This window comes from Nesoenas mayeri (genome assembly GCF_963082525.1).
Source record: "Nesoenas mayeri genome assembly, chromosome: 34".
NCBI classification, from domain to species: domain Eukaryota; kingdom Metazoa; phylum Chordata; class Aves; order Columbiformes; family Columbidae; genus Nesoenas; species Nesoenas mayeri.
Genome location: NC_137575.1, coordinates 376,825 through 398,524, shown reverse-complemented (window position 1 = coordinate 398,524; position 21,700 = coordinate 376,825). Strand labels below are relative to the sequence as shown.

At 51.3% G+C, this 21,700-nt stretch overlaps 1 protein-coding gene across 1 annotated transcript in view; it reads right to left on the bottom strand.

Annotated features, from left to right (window-relative positions):
• Positions 1-21,700, bottom strand: part of CHD8 (chromodomain helicase DNA binding protein 8) — a 41,684-nt gene that overhangs the window by 12,375 nt on the left and 7,609 nt on the right. The window contains 20 exon segments of the mRNA XM_080361593.1: positions 31-187; positions 1,206-1,405; positions 2,502-2,701; positions 4,547-4,657; positions 4,740-4,919; positions 6,043-6,210; positions 7,514-7,709; positions 8,390-8,603; positions 9,416-9,671; positions 10,283-10,426; positions 12,467-12,643; positions 14,008-14,251; positions 16,664-16,785; positions 16,863-17,000; positions 18,232-18,315; positions 18,389-18,506; positions 19,341-19,396; positions 19,467-19,535; positions 21,079-21,255; positions 21,337-21,451. Coding sequence (XP_080217719.1) covers positions 31-187; positions 1,206-1,405; positions 2,502-2,701; positions 4,547-4,657; positions 4,740-4,919; positions 6,043-6,210; positions 7,514-7,709; positions 8,390-8,603; positions 9,416-9,671; positions 10,283-10,426; positions 12,467-12,643; positions 14,008-14,251; positions 16,664-16,785; positions 16,863-17,000; positions 18,232-18,315; positions 18,389-18,506; positions 19,341-19,396; positions 19,467-19,535; positions 21,079-21,255; positions 21,337-21,451 — 3,126 coding nt within the window.

The window sequence follows — 21,700 nt, the reverse complement described above, 5'->3', positions numbered from 1 at the left end:
GGGGCGCTATGGGGCGCTATGGGGCCTCACTTGTTGCAGTGGTGCTTGAGGTGCTTCTTGTAGCCGTCGTCCTGGAACAGCGCGTCTGGGTTGTAGCGCCGCATCCACTCGGCCTTGTGCGCGTCCAGCGCGCCCTGCGCCTTCAGCCGGCGGCCCTTGCGCCCGCGCGGCACCGGCGACGACAGCCCTGAAAACGGGGAGAAAACGCCTGAAAACGGGCAAAAACGGCGCGAAAACGGGCAAAAACGGCGCGAAAACGGGCAAAAACGGGGAGAAAACGGGGGGAAAATGAGGGGGAATGGAGGGAATGGTTCAAGGTGGCATCTCAGGGGGGTTTGGAGAAGGTGGAAAATGAGCAGAAAAGGACAAAAAGACCCAAAAAACAGATGAAAAGGAGCAAGAGTGGTCAAGGTGGGATCTCAGGGGGTTTGGAGAAGGAGGAAAAGTAGCAAAAAAGGACAAAAGGACCCAAAAAACAGACAAAAAGGAGCAAAAATGGTCAAGGTGGCATCTCAGGGGGGTTCGGAGAAGGTGGAAAATGAGCAGAAAAGGGCAAAAAGGAGCAAAAAATGGACAATAAGGACCAAGAGTGGTCAAGGTGGCATCTCAGGAGGGTTCGGAGAAGGTGGAAAATGAGCAGAAAAGGGCAAAAAGGAGCAAAAAATGGACAATAAGGACCAAGAATGGTCAAGGTGGGATCTCAGGAGGGTTTGGAGAAGGTGGAAAATGAGCAGAAAAGGCCAGAAAAGAGCAAGAAAAGGACAATAAGGAGGAAGAGTGATCAAGGTGGCATCTCAGGAGCGTTTGGAGAAGGCGGAAAATGAGCAGAAAAGGGCAAAAAGGAGCAAAAAATGGACAATAAGGACCAAGAATTGTCAAGGTGGGATCTCAGGAGGGTTTGGAGAAGGTGGAAAATGAGCAGAAAAGGAGAAAAAGGAGCAAGAAAAGGGCAAAAAGGAGCAAGAAAAGGACAAAAGGGACCACGAGTGGCCAAGGTGGCATCTTGGGACGGTTTGGAGAAGAAGGAAAATGAGAAAAAAAGGATAAAAGGACCCAAAAAAGAGACAAAAAGGAGCAAGAATGCTCAAGGTGGCATCTCAGGAGGTTTGTAGAAGGTGGAAAATGAGCAGAAAAGGACGAAAAAGAGCAAGAAAAGGCCAAAAGGGACGACGAGTGGCCAAGGCGGCATCTCGGCGGGGCCTCACCGGCGTGGTTGAGCAGGTGGCGCGCGCGGCCGTTGTCGGGCGGGCTGATGAGGTCCCAGATGAAGCTCTTGAGGCCGGGGTCGCCGCGGTAGTGCAGCAGGCAGAACACCAGGATGGCCCTGCACACGCTCTCCACGTCGCGCTCCGACAGGCGCCGCTTGAAGCGCCCGTGCGCCAGGATGTCCCGCCAGCGGCCCCACCTGCGGGGGCGGGGACAAACCGACGTGGGGTGGGGGCTCCTGAGCCCCCCAAGCGTGGGGACACCAAGAATGGGCTCGTGGGGGCCAGCGGGGGGGAGATGGAGAAGGTCGATGGGTGGCCACCAAGGGGCTCTGGCCACCAGAACACATGGAGACCTGGATCTGGTCTCGTTGCCCCACCAAAAACCATCTCAGGTCTTATTGTCCCACCAAGAACCATCTCAGGTCTCGTTGCCCCATCAAGAACCACCTCAGGTCTTATTGCCCCACCAAGAACCATCTCAGGTCTTGGTTCCCAATCAAGAACCATCTCTTGGTGGCCACCAGAGAAGATCTTGAGCTCTTGGCCACCAAAACACATGTAGACCTGGATCTGTTCTTGCTTCTCCATCAAGAACCATCTCAGGTCTTGGTTCCCCACCAAGAACCATCTCAGGTCTTGTTTCCCCACCAAGAACCATCTCAGGTCTTGTTTCCCCATCAAGAACCATCTCAGGTCTTGGTTCCCCATCAAGAACCATCTCAGGTCTTATTGTCCCACCAGGAACCATCTCAGCTCTTGGTTCCCCATCAAGAACCATCTCAACTCTTGGTTCCCCATCAAGAACCATCTCAGGTCTCGGTTCCCCATCAAGAACCATCTCAGCTATTGGTTCCCCATCAAGAACCACCTCCTGGTGGCCACCAGAGAAGATCTTGAGCTCTTGGCCCATCTCAGACCTTGTTTCTCCATCAAGAACCATCTCAGGTCTTATTGTCCCACCAGGAACCATCTCAGCTCTTGGTTCCCCATCAAGAACCATCTCAACTCTTGGTTCCCCATCAAGAACCATCTCAGGTCTCGGTTCCCCATCAAGAACCATCTCAGCTCTTGGTTCCCCATCAAGAACCATCTCAGCTCTTGGTTCCCCATCAAGAACCATCTCAGCTCTTGGTTCCCCATCAAGAACCATCTCAGCTCTTGGTTCCCCATCAAGAACCATCTCAGCTCTTGTTTCTCCATCAAGAACCATCTCCTGGTGGCCACCAGAGAAGATCTGGAGGTTCTCATGGTGGTGGCCGCCCAAACGCACGTACAGCCGGAAGTGGCGCTCACCCGTAGACCAGCAGGTGCCTCTCGACGCGGAAGCAGTCCGTCCGTCCGTAGGGCTGCTGCAGGACGGGCTGCCGGCGCGCGCGCGGCTTCTCCTCGTCCTCGCTGTCCAGGTCCGAGAACTCCACCAGGTCGTCGTCGCGCAGGGTGCTGAAGTGGCGCGTCTGCTTGCGCACGCGCGGCGTGTCGATCACCAGCGTGTTCTGCGCGGACACCGACGGGGGACGACCATGAGTGACCCAACACCCCATGGGACAACCAGGAGTGACCCACCAACCATGAGCACCCACCAACCATGAGTGACCCACCAACCATGAGTGACCCACCCCATGGGACAACCAGGAGAGACCCAACACCCCGTGACAACCATGAGTGACCCACCACCCCATGAGTGTCCCACCCCATGGGACAACCAGGAGAGACCCAACACCCCATGAGACAACCAGGAGTGACCCAACACCCCGTGACAACCATGAGTGACCCACCACCCCATGAGTGTCCCACCACCCCATGGGACAACCAGGAGAGACCCACCAACCATGAGCACCAACCACCATGGGACAACCAGGAGTGACCCACCAACCATGAGTGACCCACCCCATGGGACAACCATGAGTGTCCCACCACCCCATGAGACAACCAGGAGAGACCCAACTCCCCATGGGACAACCATGAGTGTCCCGACAACCATGAGTGTCCTACCATCCCATGACTCTACCCCATGGGACAACCATGAGTGTCCCACCACCCCATGGGGACAACCATGAGTGTCCCAACACCCCATGGGACAACCAGGAGTGACCCACCAACCATGAGTGACCCACCCCATGAGACAACCAGGAGAGACCCAACACCCCATGACAACCATGAGTGTCCCACCACCCCATGACTCTACGCTATGGGACAACCATGAGCACCCACCAACCATGAGCACCCACCACCCCATGGGACAACCATGAGTGTCCCACCACCCCATGGGGACAACCATGAGTGTCCCACCACCATGGAAGACAACTATGAGCACCCACCAACCATGGGGGACAACCATGAGTGTCCCAACAACCATGAGTGTCCCACCACCCCATGGGACAACCATGAGTGACCCACCACCCCATGGGACAACCATGAGTGTCGTGACAACCATGAGTGTCCCACCACCATGGGACAACCATGAGTGACCCACCACCATGGAAGACAACTATGAGCACCCACCAACCATGGGGGACAACCATGAGTGTCCCAACAACCATGAGTGTCCCACCACCCCATGGGACAACCATGAGTGACCCACCACCCCATGGGACAACCATGAGTGTCGTGACAACCATGAGTGTCCCACCACCATGGGACAACCATGAGTGACCCACCACCCCATGACTCTACCCCATGGGACAACCATGAGTGTTCCACCACCACCATGAAGACAACCATGAGCACCCACCAACCATGAGTGTCCCACCACCATGAGACAACCATGAGTGACCCACCACCATGGAGACAACCACCATGGGACAACCATGAGTGTCCCACCATCCCATGACTCTACCCCATGGGACAACCATAAGCACCCACCAACCATGAGCGCCCAACACCCCATGGGACAACCATGAGCACCCACCACCCCATGGGACAACCATGAGTGTCCCACCACCCCATAGGGACAACCATGAGTGTCCCACCACCATGGAGACACCCATGAGCACCCACCACCATGGGGGACAACCATGAGTGTCCCAACGACCATGAGTGTCCCACCACCCCATGGGACAACCATGAGTGACCCACCACCATGGAGACAACCATGAGCACCCACCAACCATGGGGGACAACCATGAGTGTCCCAACAACCATGAGTGTCCCATCACCCCATGGGACAACCATGAGTGTCCCAACAACCATGAGTGTCCCACCATCCCATGACTCTATCCCATGGGACAACCATGAGCACCCACCACCCCATGACTCTACCCAAGGGGACCCCATGGGTGCCACCACCCCATGGAGACCCCATGGCCGCCCCCACCCCATATCCAGGTCGTCCTCCCCACCTTGCTGTTGAGCGTGTCCAAGTCCAGGTCGGCCTTCTTGGCCCACTTCTGCCAGAAGTTGGGGTCGTCCAGCGCGATGTCGCTGCGGTTCTCCGACGCCACGAAGCTGGCCTGGCCCGGGACAACGGGGACGTCGGCGCCGCGGGGCCACCGAGATGGCGGCGCGGCCACCAAGATGGCGTCGCGAGCTCACCTTGGCGAAGGTGGAGCCCTTGCCCTCGCTCTCGATGGTGATGGTGGTGGTGCGGCGCAGCAGGATCTGGTCGATGTCCTCCTCGCAGAACTTGGAGCCCTCGTCGTCCTCGTCCATGATGGCGGCGTAGGCGCCTTTGCGCAGCAGGTCCTCGATCTCCTTCTTGGAGAACTGCTGGATCTGGGGGGACGGACCCCGAGACAACCACGTGGGCCCCGAGACCCAGATTTGGTGGGGAACCCCAACCCCATGGTCCCCAAGACCCAATTTGCTTGAGGAACCTCAACCCAAAGGTCTTGAAACCCAAATTTGGTGGAGAACCTCAACTCAATGGTCTTAAAACCCCAAATTTGGTGGAGAACCTCAACCCAATGGTCTTGAAACCCAAATTTGGTGGAGAACCTCAACCCAATGGTCTCCAAGACCCAATTTCCTTGAGGAACCTCAACCCAAAGGTCTTGAAACCCAAATTTGGTGGAGAACCTCAACCCAATGGTCTCCAAGACCCAATTTGCTTGAGGAACCTCAACCCAAAGGTCTTGAAACCCAAATTTGGTGGAGAACCTCAACCCAATGGTCTCCAAGACCCAATTTGCTTGAGGAACCTCAACCTAATGGTCTTGAAACCCAAATTTGGTGGAGAACCTCAACCCAATGGTCCCCAAGACCCAATTTGCTTGAGGAACCTCAACCCAAAGGTCTTGAAACCCCCATTTGGTTGAGGAACCTTAACCCAATGGTCTCCAAGACCCATTTCTCCTGTAGAACCTCAACCCAATGACCCCCAGACCCAATTTCCTTGTAGAACCTCAACCAAATGGTCTTAAAACTCCAATTTGGTTGAGGAACCTCAACGCAATGGTCCCCAAGACCCGTTTCTCTTGTAGAACCTCAACCCAATGACCCCCAGACCCAATTTCTTGGTAGAACCCCAACCCAACGACCCCTAGACCCATTTCTCCTGTAGAACCTCAACTCAATGACCCCCAGACCCAATTTCTTGGTAGAACCCCAACCCAACGACCCCCAGACCCATTTCTCCTGTAGAACCTCAACCCAATGACCCCCAGACCCAATTTCTTGGTAGAACCCCAACCCAACGACCCCCAGACCCATTTCTCCTGTAGAACCTCAACTCAATGACCCCCAGACCCAATTTACTTGTAGAAACTCAACCCAATGGTCTTAAAACCCCAAATTTCTTGTAGAACCTCAACCCGAGGACCCCCAGACCCCGTTTCTTGATGGAACCCCAACCCGAGGACCCCCACCCCGAGTCCCCGCGGCCCCTCGGCATCCTCACCCCCGCGATGTTGCCCTCGCGGCCGCTCATGGACTGCAGCACGGCCTTGTCCAGGCCCAGCTTCAGGCTGGCCTTGTCGAACATCTCGCGCTCGTACGAGTTGCGGGTGATGAGCCGGTAGACCTTGACCGCCTTGCTCTGCCCAATGCGGTGGCAGCGCGCCTGGGCCTGCGGGGACGGCGCCGCGGTCACGCACCCCCTAAAACGCCCCAAAACGCCCCAAAAACGCCCCAAAACGCCCCCAAAACGCCCCCAAAATGCCCCCAAAACGCCATGGCGGTCGGGCAAGCTACGGTTGGGAACAGGAAGAACGTCCAAAACGGTCGTAAAACGGCGGAAAACGCCTCAAAATGTCGTCGGGGTTGGGCAAATGATGGTTGGGAACAAGAAGAACATCCTAAAGTGTTGAAGAACGTCTAAAAAGGTCTAAAATGGTCTAGAGAGGTCTAAAATGGTCTAGAAAGGTCTAAAAGGTCTTTGTGGTTGGCCAAACTACAGTTGGGAAAACGAAGAACATCCGATAACGTTGAAGAACATCTAAAAACATCTCAAAACGTCTAAAAACGTCTAAGAATGTCATTGTGTTGGTCAAACCACAGTTGGGAAGATGAAGAATGTCAGAAAAGACCTAAAACCACCTAAAAACATCCAAGAACATCTAAGAATGTCATTGTGGTTGGTCAAACTACAGTTGGGAAGAGGAAGAACATCCAGCAACGTTGAAGAACATCTAAGAACATCTGAAAACGTCTAAAAACGTCTAAAAATGTCATTGTGTTGGTCAAATCACAGTTGCGAAGATGAAGAACATCTAAGAATGTTGAAGAACATCTGAAAACACCTAAAAACATCTAAAAATGTCATTGTGGTTGGTCAAACTACAGTTGGGAAGATGAAGAACAACCGATAACGTTGAAGAACATCTAAAAATATCTCAAAACATCTAAAAACGTCTAAAAATGTCATTGTGTTGGTCAAACCACAGTTGGGAAGATGAAGAACATCTAAGAACACTGAAAGACATCTGAAAACACCTACAAATGTCTAAAAATACCTAAAAACATCTAAAAATGTCATTGTATTGCTCAAACTACAGTTGGGAAGAGGAAGAACATCCAGTAACCTTGAAGAACATCTAAAAACGTCTAAAAACGTCTAAAAATGTCATTGTGTTGGTCAAACTACAGTTGGGAAGACGAGGAACATCTACGAATGTTGAAGAACATCTGAAAACACCTAAAAACGTCTAAAACCACCTAAAAACGTCTAAAAATGTCATTGTGTTGGTCAAACCACACTTGGGAAGAGGAAGAACATCCAAGAACGTTGAAGAATATCTACAAACATCTAAAAACATCTAGAAATGTCATCGCGGTTGGTCAAACTCAACCTGGGGAGACAAAGACCACCCAAGACCTCCCAAAACCCAAGAGAACGCCCCAAAAAAACGCCCCCCAAGATGTCCGCCCACCTGCAGGTCGTTCTGGGGGTTCCAGTCGGAGTCGAAGATGATGCAGGTGTCGGCGGCCGTGAGGTTGATGCCCAGCCCGCCGGCGCGCGTGCACAGCAGGAACACGAAGCGGTCCGAGTCCGCCTTGCTGAAGCGGTCGATGGCCGCCTGCCGCAGGTTGCCGCGCACGCGCCCGTCGATGCGCTCGTACAGGTACCTGCGGCAAACCCCCCGGAGATGTGGTGAGGAACCTCCTCCATCATCCTATTGAACTCAATGGGTGCTTCTCCACAATTTCTGAGGAGAAACTCAACCAAAATGAGGCCAAACAACCATCAAACCCCATGGAGATGTGGTGAGGAACCTCCTCCATCATTATATTGAACTCAATGGGTGCTTCTCCACAATTTCTGAGGAGAAACTTGGCCAAAACGGGGCCAAACAACCATCAAACCCCGCGGAGATGTGGTGAGGAACCTCCTCCATCATTGTATTGAACTCAATGGGTGGTTCTCCACAATTTCTGAGGAGAAACTTGGCTAAAATGGGGCCAAACAACCATCAAACCCCATGGAGATGTGGTGAGGAACCTCCTCCATCATTATATTGAACTCAATGGGTGGTTCTCCACAATTTCTGAGGAGAAACTCAACCAAAATGAGGCCAAACAACCATCAAACGCGATGGAGATGTGGTGAGGAACCTCCTCCATCACCATGTTGAACAAAATGGACGGTTCTCCACAATTTCTGAGGGGAAACTCAACCAAAATGGGGCCAAACAACCATCAAACCCCATGGAGATGTGGTGAGGAACGTTCTCCACCATCACATTGACCCAAGACCTCTCCAGAAGGTTCTCCTGGAGGTCGGGACCCCCTGGCGGCGCTGTCCCCACCTCTTCTGGATGAGGTAGTCCTCCAGGATGTCCAGGCAGCGCACCATCTGGGAGAAGATGAGGACCTTATGGCCGCCGGCCTTGAGTTTGGGGAGGAGCTTGTCGATGAGGACCAGCTTGCCGGCCGAGCGGACCATGGCCTGCAGGTGGAAGTCGGGGGGCACGTGGTGGGGACACGAGTCGCGGAACTCGGACAGGATCTTCTCCTCGGCGCCTGTGGGGGGAAACGGGACCTTCTGAGGAGAAACGCAGCCAAAACGGGGCCGGACGACCATCAAACCCCACGGAGATGTGGTGAGAAACCTTCTCCATCACTACGTTCAACTCAATGGAAGGTTCTCCACAAGGTTCTGAGGAGAAACGCGGCCAAAACGGGGCCGGACGACCATCGAACGCCATGTAGATGTGGTGAGGAACCTTCTCCATCACCACGTTGAACTCAACGGATGGTTCTCCAGAAGATTCTGAGGAGAAACTTGGCTAAAATGGGGCCAAACAACCATCAAACCCCATAGAGATGTGGTGAGGAACGTTCTCCATCACCACATTGAACTCAATGGGTGGTTCTCCACAACATTCTGAGGAGAAACTCAACCAAAATGGGGCCAAACAACCATCAAACCCCATGGAGATGTGAGGAACCTTCTCCATCATCACATTGAACTCAATGAACAGTTCTCCACAAATTCTGAGGAGAAACGCGGCCAAAACGGGGCCGGACGACCATCGAACGCCATGTAGATGTGGTGAGGAACCTTCTCCATCATCACATTGAACTCAATGGACGGCTCTCCAGAAGATTCTGAGGAGAAACTTGGCTAAAATGGGGCCAAACAACCATCAAACCCCATGGAGATGTGGTGAGGAACCTTCTCCATCACCACACTGACCCAAAGCTTCTCCGGAATCACCAAACCTCCATGTAGACGCACCAAAAAGCTCCTCATTGACCCCAAACAGTCCCCCAGGAGCTCGACCCGACCCAACCCCGCGTCGTCCGCCCCGTCATGGCCGCCGCGCGCTCACCGTTGATGAGGTAGGGGTGGTTGCAGCACTTGCGCAGCTCCATCATGGTGTTGAGCAGGTTGGGCATGTTGGTGTGTCCGGCGCCCTTGGACAGGAAGGAGAAGTTCTTCTCCAAGATGGCGCGGTAGTACTTCTTCTGGATGTTGGTCAGCTCCACCTCGATGATGGTCTCTTGCTTGGGCGCCAGGTTCTTCTCCACATCCTCCTTCAGGCGCCGGAGCATCATGGGCTTCAGGATGGCCTGGAGCTTCTGGACCTGGTGGTGGGACCCGGGGGGGGACGTGGGTTAGCGGGGACCCAGGCGTCCGGGGAAGGTTCTGGAGCTCCAGGAGGACCCAGAGGGTCTGGAGAACCTTGGACATCCTGGAGAACCTCAACAGTGAGAAGATCCACACGACCACAAGTGTGGTCGTAATAAGGACTTATGGGGTCTACAGGGGGACCCAGGCGTCCGGGGAAGGTTCTGGAGCTCCAGGAGGTCCCAGATGTTCTGGAGAACCTTGGACATCCTGGAGAACCTCAACAGCGAGAAGGTCCATGTGACCACAAGTGGGGTCATAACAAGGACTTATGGGGTCTATGGGGAGGACCCAGGCGTCCGGGGAGGGTTCTGGAGCTCCAGGAGGCCCCAGATGGTCTGGAGAACATCAAGAGGGAGAAGATCCATGTGACGACGAGTGGGGTCATAACAAGGACTTATGGGGTGTACAGGGGGGACCCAGGCATCCAGGGAAGGTTCTGGAGCTCCAGGAGCCCCCATATGGTCTGGAGAACCTTGGAGAACCTCAAGTTCCCAGCAGAACCTCAACCGTGAGAAGGTCCCAGGTGGTCCATGGACCTTCTGGTGGCCCCCACGGATCTCCTCACCTGCTCCTCGGTCTTGAGGTCCCCGAAGTCCTTGAGGAACTCGGCCTCGGACGGGAACTGCGATGGCTCCAGGAAGTGCAGGAGGCTGAAGAGCTCCTCCACCGTGTTCTGCAGCGGGGTGCCCGTCAGGAGGACCTTGTGCTCCTGGGGGGACAACGGGGGGACAACGTCAGCATGGGGGTGGGACACGAGCCATACGGACCTTGGGGACCAGCCCGCGGGGTGAGAAACATGGCGAACCATCTCCAGGTGCCACCATGATGGAGCATTGAGACCACCCCATGGACCCAACATCTCCAGGTGCCACCATGATGGAGCATTGAGACCGTCCCATGGGCCCAACATCTCCAGATGCCACCAAGATGGAGCATTGAGACCACCCCATGGACCCAACATCTCCAGGCGCCACCATGATGGAGCATTGAGACCGTCCCATGGGCCCAACATCTCCAGATGCCACCATGATGGAGCATTGAGACCACCCCATGGGCCCAACATCTCCAGATGCCACCATGATGGAGCATTGAGACCACCCCATGGGCCCAACATCTCCAGGTGCCACCATGATGGAGCATTGAGACCGTCCCATGGGCCCAACATCTCCAGATGCCACCATGATGGAGCATTGAGACCGTCCCATGGGCCCAACATCTCCAGATGCCACCATGATGGAGCATTGAGACCACCCCATGGGCCCAACATCTCCAGGTGCCACCATGATGGAGCATTGAGACCGTCCCATGGGCCCAACATCTCCAGGTGCCACCATGATGGAGCATTGAGACCGTCCCATGGACCCAACATCTCCAGGTGCCACCATGATGGAGCATTGAGACCATCCCATGGGCCCAACATCTCCAGGTGCCACCAAGATGGCGCACGGAGAACGTCCCATGGGCTCCAGGTGTCACCAAGAACCCAACGTGGCCCTTCAGGACCATCCCATGGCGGATTTACCTCAAAAGGGTGACAATTTACCTCAGAATCGTGAGAATTTACGTCAAAATCACCACAATTCACCTCAAAATTCAATTTACCTCAAAATCTCTAAAATTTACCTCAAAATTTCTAAAATTTACCTCAAAATTTCTAAAATTTACCTCAGGATCATCAGAATTTACATCAAAATTGAATTTACCTCAGAATCACTAAAATTTACCTCAAAACTGAGAAAATTTTCCCCAGGATCATCAGAATTTACCTCAAAATTGAATTTACCACAGAATCACTAAACTTTACCTCAAAACTGAGACAATTTACCTCAAAATTGAGACAATTTACCTCAAAGTCCAATTTACCTCAAAGTCACTAAAATTTACCTCAAAACTGAGAAAATTTTCCTCAGGATCATCAGAATTCACCTCCAAATTGAATTTACCTCAAAGTCACCAAAAGTTACCTCAAAACTGAGGAAATTTACCTCACAATCACTAGAATTTACCTCAAAATTGAAACAATTTACCTCAGAATTGAAACAATCTACCTCAAAATCAAATTTACCTCAAAGTCACTAAAATTTACCTCAAAACTGAAAAAATTTACCTCACAATCACTAGAATTTACCTCAAAATTGAAACAATTTATCTCAGAATTGAAACAATCTACCTCAAAATCAAATTCACCTCAAAGTCACTAAAATTTACCTCAAAACTGAGAAAATTTACCTCAGAATCATCAGAATTTACCTCAAAATTGAATTTACCTCAGAATCACTAAAATTTACCTCAAAATTGAGACAATTTACCTCAGAATTGAGACAATTTACCTCAAAACTGAATTTACCTCAGAATCACTAAAATTTACCTCAAAACTGACAAAATTTCCCTCAGAATCACCAGAATTTACCTCAAAATCACCACAACTCACCTCAAAATTCAATTTACCTCAAAAATCACTAAAATTTACCTCAGAATTCACACAATTTACCTCAAACATCCCCAGGCGCCGCCATATTGGATCACGGACGCCACCCAACCTCCCCAGGCGCTGCCATATTGGATCATGGACGCCACCCAACCTCCCCAGGCGCCGCCATATTGGATCACGGACGCCACCCAACCTCCCCAGGCGCCGCCATATTGGATCACGGACGCCACCAACCTCCCCAGGCGCCGCCATATTGGATCACAGACACCACCTCCCGGCTCCAGGACCCCGAACGGCGCCATAGCCGCCATCGCTCACCAGGTCCATGTGCTTGAGGCTGTCGAGCAGCTTGCAGTTGCGGTTCTTGAGGCGGTGGGCCTCGTCGATGATGACGCAGCGCCACTCGATCTCCCGCAGCTCCGGACAGTCCGACAGGATCATCTCGAACGTCGTGATCAACGCGTCGAACTTGTAGGCGCCGGGGATCAGGCGGCCCTGCGGTGGGGACAACATGGCGGCATGGACAACATGGCGGCGCGGACAACATGGCGGCATAGACACCATGGCGGCATAGACACCATGGCGGCATGGACAACATGGCGGCACGGACAACATGGCGGCGAGGACAACATGGCGGCGCCCTCAGCATCCGCCACGTTGAACCGCGGGTTCCGCTGCCGCCCACCCCCCAAATTTGGGGTTTTTCAGGTGGTTTTGAAGTTGGAGGCCTCAAAATTTGAGGTTCTTGAGGTAATTTCGAGGCCTCCAACGTCAAATTTTGATGTTCTTGAGCTAATTTTGACACCTCCAATCTCTAATTTTAACATTATTGAGGTAATTTTGAGGCCTCCAACCTCCAAATTTAACATTCTTGAGGTAATTTTGATGCCTCCAACCTCAAATTTTAACATTCTTGAGGTAATTTTGATACCTCCAACCTCAAATTTTGACATTTCTGAGGTAACTTTGATACCTCCAACCTCAAATTTTAACATTCTTGATAAATTTTTGATGCCTCCAACGTCAAATTTTGACATTATTGAGGTAATTTTGATACTTCCAATGTCAAATTTTGACATTTTTGAGGTAACTTTGATACGTCCAACCTCAAATTTTAACATTCTTGAGGTAATTTTGATGCCTCCAACTTCAAATTTCGACATTTCTGAGGTAACTTTGATACCTCCAACCTCAAATTTTAACATTATTGAGGTAATTTTGATGCCTTCAACTTCAAATTTTGACCTTTTTAAGGCAATCTTGATGCCTCCAACCTCAAATTTTAACATTATTGAGGCAATTTTGATGCCTCCAACCTCAAATTTTGCTGTTTCTGAGGCAATCTTGATGCCTCCAACCCCAAATTTTGATGTTTTTGAGGTAATTTTGATGCCTCCAACCTCAAATTTTGACATTTCTGAGGTAATTTTGATGCCTTCAACTTCAAATTTTGACCTTTTTAAGGCAATCTTGATGCCTCCAACCTCAAATTTTAACATTATTGAGGCAATTTTTGATGCCTCCAATCTCAAATTTTGCTGTTTCTGAGACAATCTTGATGCCTCCAACCCCAAATTTTGATGTTTTTGAGGTAATTTTGATGCCTCCAACCTCAAATTTTGACATTTCTGAGGTAACTTTGATACCTCCAACCTCAAACTTTGACCTTTTTAAGGCAATCTTGATGCCTCCAACCTCAAATTTTAACATTATTGAGGCAATTTTAATGCCTCAACCTCAAATTTTGCCGTTTTTTGAGGTAATTTTGCTGCCTCCAACCCCAGATTTTGCCGTTTTGAGGCAATTTTGGTGCCTCCAAGCCCGAAAGTCGCCGTTCCGAGGCAATGGCGGCGCCTCACCCGCGCGTCCTTGCAGTACATCTCGTACTGCTGGATCATCTGTCGCGAGGCCAGGCTGCCGTGGTACACGATGCAGTTCATGGGCGTCCAGGTGTTGAACTCGCGCTCCCAGTTGGTGATGGTGGAGAGCGGCGCGATGACCAGGAAGGGCCCGCGCAGGCCGGCGCCGTGAACCTCCTGCAGGAACGCGATGGACTGGATGGTCTTGCCCAGCCCCATCTCGTCCGCCAGGATGCAGTTCTGCCTGGAGGGGGAGACGGGGGGTTAGAAATGGGGGGAAATGGGGGGGAAATGGGGGGGAAATGGCGGAGAAAGGGGGGGAAGTGATGGCGGGAAGATGGCGGAGGAATGGGGGAAGATGGCGGAAGGATGGGGGAAGATGGCGGAAGGACGAGGGAAGATGGCGGAGGGATGGGGGGAAATGGGGGGAAATGGTGGAGGGATGAGGAAGGTGGGGGAAATAGGGGGAAGATGGGGGGGAAATAATGGGGGGGAAATAATGGGGGGAAATAATGGGGGGAAATAATGGGGGGGAAATAATGGGGGGGAAATAATGGGGGGGAAATAATGGGGGGGAAATAATGGGGGGAAATAATGGGGGGGAATAATGGGGGGGAATAATGGGGGGGAAATAATGGGGGGGAAATAATGGGGGGGAAATAATGGGGGAAATAATGGGGGGAAATAATGGGGGGAAATAATGGGGGGGAAATAATGGGGGGAAATAATGGGGGGAATAATGGGGGGGAATAATGGGGGGAAATAATGGGGGGGAAATAATGGGGGGGAAATAATGGGGGGAAAATAATGGGGGGAAAATAATGGGGGGAAAATAATGGGGGGAAATAATGGGGGGAAATAATGCGGGGGAATAATGGGGGGGAATAATGGGGGGAAAATAATGGGGGGAAAATAATGGGGGGGAATAATGGGGGGGAATAATGGGGGGAAATAATGGGGGGGAATAATGGGGGGGAATAATGGGGGGGAAATAATGGGGGGGAAATAATGGGGGGGAAATAATGGGGGGGGAATAATGGGGGGGAATAATGGGGGGAAATAATGGGGGGAAAATAATGGGGGGGAATAATGGGGGGAAATAATGGGGGGGAATAATGGGGGGGAATAATGGGGGGGAATAATGGGGGGGAAATAATGGGGGGGAAATAATGGGGGGGAAATAATGGGGGGGGAATAATGGGGGGAAATAATGGGGGGGGAAATAATGGGGGGGGAATAATGGGGGGGAAATAGGGGGGGAATGGGGGGGGAATGGGGGGAAATGGGGGGGGAAATGGGGGGGGAATGGGGGGGGAATGGGGGGGAATGGGGGGGAATGGGGGGGAAATGGGGGGGAAATGGGGGGGAAATGGGGGGGAAATGGGGGGGGAAATGGGGGGGGAAATGGGGGGGAAATGGAGGGGGAAATGGGGGGGAAATGGAGGGGGAAATGGGGGGGAAATGGAGGGGGAAATAGGGGGAGAAATGGGGGGGAAATGGGGGGAAATGGGGGGGGAAATGGGGGGGGAAATGGGGGAGGAAATGGGGGAGGAAATGGGGGAGAAAATGGAGAAAATGGGGGGAAAAAAGGCCCCAAAAAGGCCTGAAAAAGGCCCCAAAAACACCTCAAAAAGAGCCCAGAAAGGCCTCAAAAAGGACTCAAAAAGGGCCCAAAAACGCCTTAAGAAATAAGCTAAAAAGGTTCCAAAAGTGGCTCAAAAAGGACCAAGGAAAGAGCCTAAAAACGCCCCAAAAAGAGCCCAACAAAGTGCCCCAAAAAGGCTCCAAAAAAGCCTCAATAAAGGTCCTAAAAGGCCTCAAAAAAGGGCCAATAAAAGGCCCAAAAAGAGTCCAAAAAAGGCCCCAAAAATGGCTCAAAAAAAGGGCCCAAAGAGGCCCCAAAAGACATTAAGAAATGACCGAAAAATGCCCCAAAACAGGTCAAAATAAGGCCCAAAAAAGGTGCCAAAAGGCCCCAAAAGGGCCTCAAAAAGACGCCCCAACAGCCCTCAAAAGGCTCAAAAACGGCCCAAAAAGGCCCTAAAAATGGTCTTAAAAGGCCTCAAAAAAGCCCTAAAAAGGGTTCATAAAAGGCTGAAAAAGAGCTCAAAAAGGCCTCAAAAAGGACCCAAAAAGGCTCCAAAATGGCCTCAATCAAGGGCCCGAAAAGGTGCCAAAAGGGCCTCAAAAAGAGTCCAAGAAAGGTCCTCAAAAATGGCTCAAAGGCCCCAAAAGGTGCCAAAAGGGCCTCAAAAAGAGTCCAAAAAGGGCCTTAAAAATGGCTCAAAAAAAGGCCCCAAAAGGTGCCAAAAGTGCCTCAAAGAGTCCAAAAAAGGTCCTCAAAAATGGCTCAAAAAAAGGCCCCAAAAGGTGCCAAAAGGGCCTCAAAAATGGCTCAAAAAAAGGCCCCAAAAGGGCCTCAAAAGGAGTCCAAAAAAGGCCCCAAAAATGGCTCAAAAAACACCCAAAAAAGGTGCCGAAAAGGCCCCAAAATGGCGTCCAAGAGCCCTGAAAAACGTCGCAAAAAGGTGGCAAAACGTCCTCAAAAAGCGCCAAAATAATGCCGCAAAAAGGCCTCAAAAAGGCCCCAAAGAGGCCCCGAAAGGCCCGAAATGCCCAAAACGTCAGAAATCCCCCCAAAAAGCGCGTTGCCCACCTGTTGTACCAGTTGAAGAGCAGCCAGTTGACGCCCTCCAGCTGGTACTCGCGCAGCCGGTTGTGGTTCTTGTATTGCCGCGACGCCTCCAGCTTGGTCCACGCTCCCGCCTGCGGCCGCGGCTGCGACACGACACCACGACACCCCCTGAGCGGCCGCCCCCCGTTTCGGGGCGAAAAACGGGGGTTTTGGGACTGACCAGGCGCTTGGGCTCCGGGCGGCGCGCTTGGATGCGGCGGAACTCGGCGATTTTGGCCTCGTCCACGTCCTCCTGCAGCTCCCACGTGCTGTCCTCGTAGGGCAGCGAGCACCACTTCACCAGGTAGTACACCACGGGCTGGCGTTGGCCGAAAACACGACGATTCCGCCCAAAATGGGGCGTTACGGGGGCGAGATGCGGCGAGATCGACCCGAGAAACGGAAAGGTTGGAGCAAAATACGTGAAGATTGACCCAAAATACGCCAAGCTTCACGCAAAATATGTCAAGATTGACCCAACAAATGTCAAGATTGACCCAAGATACGTCAAGATTGACCCAAAATATGTTAAGTTTGACCCAAAATATGTCACGGTTGGGCCAAAATATGTCAAGGTTGGACTAAAATATGTCATGGTTGGGCCAAAATATGTTAAGGTTGGACTAAAATATGTCATGGTTGGGCCAAAATATGTTAAGTCTGGACCAAAATACGTCAAGGTTGTACCAAAATATGTTAAGTTTGGACCAAAATACGTCAAAATTGGGACAAAATATGTCAAGGTTGGGCCAAAATACGTCAAGATTGACGCAAAATATGTCAAGATGGACCCGAGAAATGTCAAGATTGACCCAAAATACGTCAAGATTGACCCAAAATATGTGAAGATTGACCCAAAATATGTCAACACTGACCCAAAATACGTCAAGATTGACCCAAAATACGTCAAGTTTGACCCAAAATACGTCAAGGTTGGACTAAAATATGTCAAGATTGACCCAAAATACGTCAAGGTTGGAATAAAATATGTCAACGTTGGGCCTAAATATGTCAAGGTTGACCCAAAATACGTCAAGATTGACCCAAAATACATCAAGTTTGACCCAAAATACGTCAAGGTTGGACTAAAATATGTCAACGTTGGCCCTAATTACGCCAAGATTGACCCAAAATACGTCAAGGTTGACCCAAAATACGTCAAGGTTGACCCAAAATACGTCAAGGTTGGACCTAAGTATGCCAAGGTTAGGCCAAAATATGTCAAGTTTGACCCAAAAAACCTCAAGTTTGACCCAAAATACAGGTTTTTTGCCCAAAAAAACCTTCACATTTGGCCCCCAACGTTCACTTTGACCCAAAACGCGTCGTTTTTGCCCCCAAACCCCTTTTTTTGGCCCAAAACCCGTCATTTCCTGACCCAACAGCCCCAACTTGTCAGCCCGACCCGTCGCTTTGGCCCCCAATGAGTCGTTTTGGGCCCAAATCGCGCCGTTTTCGGCAAAAAAAAACGTCATTTTTAGGTCGAGAAAAGCAAGTTTTGAGTGGGTAAATGTTTTTGGGGCGAAAAGCGGCGGATTTGGGGTCCTCACCTCGCCGTTGTCCTTATCGACGCCGTGCGACTCGTCCAGGATGCGATCGACCTCCACGTAGTCGGGGTTGAACGGCTCCTCGTCCTTTAACCACAAACAGCGACGTTTTTAACCAAAAAGCCCGGATTTCACCCCAAAACCCGCCCCGGGTTGGTACCTCGTGGAAAAAATGGCGCATTTGGGTCATTTTGGTCTTGAAACGCTTGAGTTTCTGGTGGATCCTCTTGTCCTTCTCCAGCTGGGCGATGGTGGCCCATTCGCAGTGCAGGTACGAGCTGCGTTTTGGGGCGAAAAGCGGCGATTTTGGGCAAAAACGTAAGAAAATCACAAAAATGTCAAAAATCACGGCAATTCTACCTCAAAAATTGCGCGGGAAACGCCGTTTCCCGCCGTTTTTACCTCAGAAACGCGGCGCAGCGGGAAAGCGCTTCGACCCCGATTTCTGGCGTTTTTGCCCCAAAAATACGATACAAACAGCGGCTTAAACGCCAATTTGACCCCAAAATTACACGGGAAACGCGTTTTCCGCTCGTTTTGCCCCAAAAAGGAGGCGGGAAACGGGATTCTCGCCGTTTTTATGGCAAAAATGAAGCGAAACGGCGACACAGGACGATTTGGCGCCGAAAATTGACGATAAAGCGGATTTTGCCGCTTTTTGGCCCAAAAAGGGGGCGAGCGACGCGTTTAGCGGCTCGAAATGGGGTAAAAAGCAGCTTTGTGGCGTTTTGCGCCTTAAAATTGATTAAAAACAGCTATTTTTGCCTCAACAATACGTTTCCCATCATTTTGCCCCGCAAAGTGACAGAAAAGAGGGAAAACGAGGTTTTCGCTGCTTTTTGCCCCAAAAATGGGGCGATTGAGGTGGTTTAACAGCATTTCCACCCCCCAAATGACGCGGAAAAGGGGGTTTGCACCTAATTCTGAGAGGAAAAACAGCAAAAAAGGGGAATTTTGGGTCGTTGGCGCCTCAAATGAGGTGGGAAGGTGTTGGCCGCCATCTTGCCCTCGAAAACGCAGGGAAATTGGGGTTTTCGCCCCAAAATGAGGTTGGAAAGGTCGGGTTTGAGGCCTAAGGGGGGTTGGGCGGTGCCAACCCCCCCGTCACTTACTAATTTTTGTATTTGACGAAAAACTCCTCGGATTCAGTGAATTGTCCCGACGGGAGCTGCGGGGAGAGGGGAAAGTGGTTAAAAAGGGGCAAACTGGCCCAAAAAAGCGGCGGGAACGGCGCTCACCTCCTTCTTCACCACCCGCATGGCCAGGACCTTGTCCACAATGGCCGCGTCCTCCTCGCTGGGGTTCTCCTGCGCCAAAACGGGGAGAAACGCGCTGAAAACGGCGCCCGACGCCCCCAAAAGTGCGAAAATCGGGAGCGGTGGGCGCGGAAACCCCAAAAGTGGGGAGTTTCGCCCCAAAACTGCGACAAAATGGGGAGCGGGGAGGCGGAAACGTGAAGAGGATGTGGGGTTTTACCTCAAAAATATCAATGGAACGGGGAAGTTTACCACAAGAAATAGAGAAAATAGGGAGTTTTACCTCAAAAATATCAATAGAATGGGAATTTTACCACAGAAAATGAAGAAAACGTGAAGTTTTACCACAGAAAATCAAGAAAATAGGGCAACCTGTCACCAAAAATCGACCAAATGTAGAGTTCTACCACAAAAATAATTAACGAAATGGGGAGTCCTACCACAGAATATCTAGAAAACTTAAAGTTTTACCACAAAAAATGATGAAAATCTGGAACTTTACCACACAAAATCAAGAAAACGTGAAGTTTTACCACAGCAAATGAAGAAAATGTGAAGTTTTACCACAGAAAATGAAGGAAACAGGGAGACTCGCCACCAAAAATTGACCAAATGTGGGGTTCTACCTCAAAATAATTAAGGAAATGGGGAATTGTGCCACTTAAAATCGGGAAAACACCAATTTCTAGCTTAAAATAACCATGAAAATACGGAATCTGAGCATAGAAAACAAAACAAATATGGAGTCAAACTATAGAATATGAATCAAATATGGCGTCTGACCATAGAGAATGAACTAAATACGGAGTCCTACCATAGAAAATGAACCAAATATGGAGTTTTACCATAAAATAACAATGAAATATGGCGTCCAACCATAGAGAATGAACCAAATATGGAATCCTACCATATAACAATAATAAAATATGGAGTCCCACCACTCAAAATGAACCAAATCTGGGGTCCCACCACAGAATAACAAAGAAATATGGAGTTCCACCACTCAAAATGAACCAAATATGGTGTCCAACCATAGAGAATAAACCAAATATGGGGTCCCATCACTCAAAATGAACCAAATCTGGGGTCCCACCACTCAAAATGAACCGAAATATGGGGTCCCACCACTCAAAATGAACCGAAATATGGGGTCCCACCACAATGAATGAACCAAACATGGGGTCCTACCACTCAAAATGAACCAAAATATGGAGTCCCACCACAACAAATGAACCAAATATGGGGTCCCACCACTCAAAATGAACCAAATATGGCGTCCAACCATAGAGAATGAACCAAAATATGGAGTCCCACCACTCAAAATGAACCAAATATGGAGTCCCACCACAACGAATGAACCAAATATGGGGTCCCACCACTCAAAATGAACCGAAATATGGAGTCCCACCACAACGAATGAACCAAACATGGGGTCCTACCACTCGAAATGAACCGAAATATGGAGTCCCACCACTCAAAATGAACCAAACATGGGGTCCCACCACAACAAATGGACCAAATATGGGGTCCCACCACTCAAAATGAACCAAATCTGGAGTCCCACCCCAAGGAACGACCCCAAGACGGCGCCCACCACAAAGAACTGCATGGAGGGCAGCGTCTCGCCCTCGTGCTCGGGCGGCGGCGGCGGCGGCTCCGCCCGCACGGGCCCCGTCACGTCCAGCTCCTCGTCCTCCTCGTCGTCCGTGATCTTGATGTCCAGGTCCTCCGTGTACTTCTTGCGCTTCACCTGCCGGTTGGAGCGGCGCTTCTGGGGGGACAACGCAGCCGCGGTTGGCGCCGGGGGGCGGCCATGATGGCGCGGCGCCCCCCGGCGGGTGGTGGGCGGTACCTGGACGCTGGTCTCCTCCTCCTGGCGCGGCGATGGAGCCGGGAGCAGCTCGGCGTCCGAGGTGTCGGAGGACGCGTTGCGCTTGCGCTTCTTGCCGACCACCGGCGTGATGGTGCTGGGGGAGGTGGAACGTGGGGACAGGGTTGGGGGAGGAAGACCGTGGTTGGGTGAGGAAGACCGTGGTTGGGTGATCAGGACCGTGGTTGGGTGATCAGGACCGTGGTTGGGTGAGGAAGACCGTGGTTGGGTGATCAGGACCGTGGTTGGGTGAGGAAGGCCATGGTTGGGTAATAATGACCATGGTTGGGTGACCATGATCGTGGTTGGGTGATAAGGACCGTGGGTGGGTGATGAAGACCATGGT